This window comes from Xenopus tropicalis, chromosome 4 (genome assembly GCF_000004195.4).
Source record: "Xenopus tropicalis strain Nigerian chromosome 4, UCB_Xtro_10.0, whole genome shotgun sequence".
NCBI classification, from domain to species: Eukaryota; Metazoa; Chordata; class Amphibia; order Anura; family Pipidae; genus Xenopus; species Xenopus tropicalis.
The window spans coordinates 16001155-16007154 of NC_030680.2; the positions used below are offsets into that span (position 1 = coordinate 16001155).

Consider the following 6000-nt stretch of genomic DNA (forward strand, 5'->3'; position numbering starts at 1 on the left):
CTTGTTACCACTGTGCAGGCTGGTGGTGGTGGTGTAATGGTGTGGGGGATGTTTTCTTGGCACACTTTAGGCCCCTTAGTGCCAATTGGGCATCATTTAAATGCCACGGCCTACCTGAGCATTGTTTCTGACCATGTCCATCCCTTTATGACCACCATGTACCCATCCTCTGGCTACTTCCAGCAGGATAATGCACCATGGCACAAAGCTGGAATCATTTCAAATTGGTTTCTTGAACATGACAATGTTTGGGATGTGGTGGAATGGGAGCTTCGTGCCCTGGATGTGCATCCCACAAATCTCCATCAACTGCAAGATGCTATCCTTTCAATATGGGTCAACATTTATAAAGAATGCTTTCTGCACCTTGTTGAATCAATGCCACGTAGAATTAAGGCAGTTCTGAAGGCGAAAGGGGGTCAAACACCGTATTAGTATGGTGTTCCTAATAATCCTTTTGATGTGTGTGTGTGTATATATATATATATATATATATATATATATTATTTATTTTATTTTTTTTAGATACACACATGTATCTATATTGTGTGTGTTTATTATACCTGCACCACCCTGCCACTAGTTATAGCGCTTAGTTTCCCTATCTATAACTGAAACCCCGTTTTTCCCCTCAGCTGGCACGGTGATGTTTGAATATGGGATGCGACTTGGCAGGGAAGTCCGTACCTTACGGGGTCTCCAAAAACAAGTGAACTCTTATCTGGCATGCCTGAACTGCTTGCGCCTTATCCGTCCAGAATACGCTTGGATAGTGCAGCCGGTATCGGGAGCTGTGGTATGAAACCTCTTGTCTAAATACATTCTAAATACAACAGAAAGGTCCTTCCTTCCATCCACTTTTCCCTATATATATCATTATTTGCCTGTTTTTCTTTTTTAAATGTCTAGTATGAACGCCCAGGAGCATCCCCCAAGAGGAACTATGATGGAGAATCATCTGCTGTTCCAAGTAAGCCTTTGCCCTAACGACTTGCTATCATTTTACCTTTTCCTTGCACAAATCTTTCTCTCTGGTATCCCGGGATATTATTGAGTGCTTCCTGCTGTGTCCCTGTTACACATTGTTACTCTTCCACTATGTTGGCTGAGCAGGATGATTACAGCTAAAAGTGTAATGGGGTATTGATTTGGCCTAGTCACAGAGGTGTGTGTATTGTGCTGCCACCTTGTGGTCTATAAGTAGTGGTGCTCTGGCTTAAAGTGAACATTTAAATACCCAGTGCAAGTAAAGGGTGTGATCCTGTGGCTGAGCTTGAAGCATGTAGTTAGAATCTATAACATAAGCAACATATAATCTCTTGCAAAACTACTAACTCTCTGCCAGCAGCCTCAATGCAGTTGGTTGATCTATATCTTCACCTGTCTGTGAAAGCTTTGGCAGATGCTGATAGTTGTAGTAAAGAAATTTTAGTAATATAGAACATTTTGCTACAAAAAAGTGAGCTTTCTTTTGAAACAGTTCTTCCTGTAATTAACTTATTTCAGTTTAATTTGCTTTATATTAACTGTTATTCTTGTGTTCTTTCTGGACTAGGCAGTAGTCAGATTGAAATCTTGGAGCTGCGAGATTTAGAAAAGGAATACGTTCTTGCGCAGACGCGGCTGACTCTGGCAAAGCATAATCCCAGTACAGCAGCGATCGCAGGTAACGGAGAACTTTGATTGGATTACATTTCTCATGCAAGGAGTTTCTCTTCTCCCAGATAAATAGCAGGCTCTGTTCAGCATTTACCCAGATGCCTACATAGTAAGAGCAGTCGAGAGGGATTTTGGGGATATTTGCAAAGTTAATTGTGGGCTTACAGCCATGTTCTGATGAAATTGAAATTGAATCACTAAGCACCGATTATAAGAATATAATTTCCAGAATATACCACTTTTCTGTTTTATATATTTGTATTGTTGTTTGTTGGATCCACAATTGAGGTAAGCGTTACATGCCTGACATCAGACATGATGTTTTGTGTACCGTATATACTCGAGTATAAGCCGAGTTTTTCAGCACTAAAAATGTGCTCAAAAAGTAACCCTTCGGCTTATACTCGAGCATTCCTCTCCCCTACCTACCTCCACTTGTGTCCGTCCTGCACATAATGCGCTCGAACGAGGCGATGGAGGCGAGTCCGTGCGCGCAAGGTTAAGGAACGCTTCTGTATCATGTATCTGGCACAGATGCTTGGCCGCCGTGTATAGTGACGAGTCGCTGTGCTGATCTGCCAGCCATATAATCTGCAGCAAGTTGTTTACCTGTGGGAGCGGGAGCATTCTTCAAACAGAGCCGTAAGCCGGTACATATCTGCCACCTCGTACGCCGCGCAGCGTGTCACACACGGACACCGTGCACTCCGTTCACTCTCCTGCCGACTCTTGATCTGACGATGTAATGCATACGCACTCACCTCCGTGCGAGCGCGTTCATCGTCAGATCAAGAAGAATGCTCCCGCTTCCTGGTCCGGACAGTGCAGGTAAAGAACTGCCTGCAGATTATGTGGCTGGCAGATCAGCACAGCGACTCGTCACTATACACGGCGGACAAGCACCTGTGCCAGATACTGTACATGCTTCAGAAGAGTTCCTTAACCTGCGTGCACAGACTCGCCTCCATCCACGGGGGCCACATTGTGGGATATGTAGTTCTATGGAGGCGATTGGTGCACAGGTGGGCTTGTCATGAGTGGCAGTCTCTGGCCACTAACAAGGAGGGGAGTTCTTAAGGCAGTGGGGGGCAAGGGGAAGCAGGATGGGACCAGCAAGGGGCAAGACATTGGTGAGTAGGAGTGGAAGCGTGCTTAGCCATAAAGCAGGGCTGTTGTACTGCAATCACAAGACTGATTTTCAAAATGTAAGAAAATTATTTTTGTAGTATTGTGGTGGGACTTCTACACTGGGGTCCAAGTACTTGATAATTAGTATGGCAGCTTCCTTAGCGTTCCCAAACTTGCTTTTGTCTGCTGCTGTAGCATTTTTCTTTCCCTAAAGTTATCTATGTATTTATCTGTTATTTATTTGATTATTAAAACTTAGCAGTAGCGGTTGCATTTCCCACCCTAGGCTTATACTCGAGTCAATAAGTTTTTCCAGTTTTCTTAGGTAAAATTGGGTACCTCGGCTTATATTCGGATCGGCTTATACTCGAGTATATACGGTATATCAAGCTCTGCTAATCTGAACGATGTGCACTCTCTTTCGCAGGGAGTTCCGCTGCTGAAGAAATGGTGGCTCTTCTTGTACAGGCCGGCCTGTTTGACACAGCAATATCCCTGTGCCAGACGTTCAAACTTGGCCTGACATCAATCTTCGAGGGTCTTGCTTGCAAGTAAGTGTGCATCATTGAAAAACTTTAAAGGATAAGTTAAAATTACTTGATATAAAATTGATGAGTGCTATTTTAAGGACTTTTGCAATATATATTCATTCATTTTTTTTTTTTTTTTTTAATCCCAAGATATTAAGGGTTTAAAAGTCCTGTTAATATTGAATCCATTTTGTTACATTAGGGCCACCTGCTGGTTACTTTTCGAACATGAAGTAGCCAAGGACATTGTCAAGCGAAAGAAAGGGCTGATCTGATGTTCTTCTGGCTAGCAAAAATGTGAGAACCTCAAATAAGATTTCTTACATCTTTCCTAACCAACTAACTTCCTTGACTACGTCATGTTCGGAAAGTGACCAGCAGATGAAGCTGTAACTTAATGTATATTTATAATAATGTGTTCTTGCAGCGTTATTTTTTTCCTTGTTAATGTACACAAATATGTCTTCTTGTCACACAGATGCATCAGGTTGCAGCAGGGCGGGGAGGCAGCTCAGGCTGAGGCATGGGAATGGCTGGCAGCCAATCAACTGGCGACTGTTATTACTACCAAGGAGTCCAGGTATTTCATTTTTTTCATCTGACACCTAGATTGAATAATGCTTTAAGTGCTGGTCAGCTCTGTGCAGCGTGCCAAAGGGCTTGTCATGTCAGTGAGTTCAAAGGAACCGAAACCGAGTGAGTATTTGAGTAGGGGGGGGGGGGGGGGGGGAGTAGTAATGTTTAAGGCTTTTCTCCTACATGTAACATCCGTTGGAATGGAGACATGGTGTATAGCTAGTTTGTGCTTTATTTACATTTATTTAATATGCCTTGCTATGTAAGGAAAAGATCTATAGGCAGCGTATTATAGCTCATTGGTATAGACCTATGAGAAACAGAGCTGCCACTGCCCAGTGTTAATCCCTTTCTACAGGCAGTATTGCAGCAGCCACACAGACTTAGCCCTTCACTGTGGCCTGGAGTCCCCAGAATGATAAGAGAGTGCATTACTTGGCTATATGAGTTGTGTAGGCCGCTTACATGCAGACAGGTTACACACTGATGACCTATGTCCCATCTCCTGTTAGTGCTACAGATGAAGCATGGCGGTTAATGATCTCCTATCTGGATAAATACGAGTCAAAGAACACACTGTATCATCACTGTATCATAAATAAACTGCTGTCTCACGGAGTCCCTCTGCCCAACTGGTTAATAAACCGTTACAAGGTATGTATCCTATTGCTTTATACTGCGGGGTAGCAGCCTCCCACACTGGCCCAGTCCCTCCAGTCCCTGTCAGTCACTTCCTCCATACTAAAGCTCTAGCTGTTGTTTCTCCGGCAGTAACGTTCTGCAAATGCGTGTCCAATTTCAGGCTATGGATGCAGCAGAACTGCTCCGGCTTTACCTCAAGTATGACCTGCTGGAAGAGGCTGCAGAGCTGGTGTTAGAATATGTAGACGCACTTCTAGGCAAAGGCCACCAGTATTTTGGAATACAGGTAAGTGCCTCCCTGTTACATAAAGACGCTCATACAGAAGCCATCACTGAGTATTTGCATGGTGCGTTTGTGTTCTGTGCCACAGAATATGGATTTATACTTGAGCCCCAGAGACATTCCTCATTCAGCTAGGCTAGGGGACATTGCTGGGTTAGCATGGCTGCCATGTAACCCTGGGGAGCTGAGTTCATTTCTACCCTGGGCACTCTCTGTATGGAGTTTGTGTGTTATTTGTTTCCATGGGTTTCATCCAGATTGGACTGGGAGTCCCACTTGAGCAGGCTAGCACTGTACAAAGAATAATATTAGTAAATATCATGACGTTGTGACATTTCTATTTTTCTCAGGCTCCTCTCTCTGCAACGTCTCAGTTGGTCTGGTTCCCTTATTCAGCTATTGACCATCTCCGACTGGCTCTGGGCGAGAATGAAAATAACCAACACAATCAGGCCGTAAGTTCCCTGCTTCCCTCCCTGTTTCATATAAATCTTTTAAAATTTACTCCACCCATGAATTTGACAGCAGCAACCAAAATATTCTCTCTCCTTTTTTCCCTGCAGATTCTGGGCAAACTCCAGAGGAAAATGGATGAATATTTCCAGAAGCTGAAGAAAGCCACCGATGACTACAAAAAAATAGTGCAGAAGCCGGTACGGGCGTAAAGTTCCGCAGTGATGGCTCTGAGGAACCGATGGAAACCAGGCACCATGTTTATAATTCAGTGTAGAATTCATAATAATGTCATTAGTTTTCTGTTTTGTAAAAATAAACTATTTTGTATGATGTTCCTATGTCTGTCTGTCTGTGGGCCGTTTCCTAATCAGCCCCAAACCCCCTGCCACATGTCCTACTGAATATATAGATTCATACACTGTGTTTGCTGTTAGTATTTGCCTCTTTTTCCTGCTCAGATCCACTGATATCTGTAATATGCTTTCTGCTTTATTCTTTCATAGTCTGCCCAACATACTGTACAAGGGCTGGGCGGCTTTCAGGAGGGTGACTGAATCAATGGCCCCATGGTGGGGCGGGGCCCAAGAGACCGATTAGAGGAGAGTTGGATTTTGGGTGGATCATGGGAGGTTTTTGGCATAATGAGGGTGGATCTGGGTGTTAGTGGTTGTCTCCATTGTGCAGTGGGAATCAGAATCCTTTAGGATCTGGCTGTAGTTCAGTTGA

At 43.8% G+C, this 6000-nt stretch overlaps 1 protein-coding gene across 2 annotated transcripts in view; it reads left to right on the forward strand.

The window, feature by feature from the left end:
- The window catches only part of nup160 (nucleoporin 160), a 29098-nt gene extending 23490 nt beyond the window's left edge, over positions 1-5608 (forward strand). The window contains exons 28-36 of one of the 2 annotated variants that reach the window (XM_031900496.1): positions 636-796; positions 910-970; positions 1556-1666; positions 3215-3338; positions 3796-3897; positions 4406-4547; positions 4696-4821; positions 5169-5273; positions 5382-5608. In XM_031900496.1, the coding sequence (XP_031756356.1) occupies positions 636-796; positions 910-970; positions 1556-1666; positions 3215-3338; positions 3796-3897; positions 4406-4547; positions 4696-4821; positions 5169-5273; positions 5382-5483 (1034 nt within the window). In that variant the 3' untranslated portion in view covers positions 5484-5608. Of the gene's footprint in view, positions 1-635; positions 797-909; positions 971-1555; positions 1667-3214; positions 3339-3795; positions 3898-4405; positions 4548-4679; positions 4822-5168; positions 5274-5381 lie in introns of those variants that run through there. The other variant, XM_031900497.1, reaches the window with a different exon arrangement.
- The last annotated feature ends 392 nt before the right edge of the window (positions 5609-6000 follow it).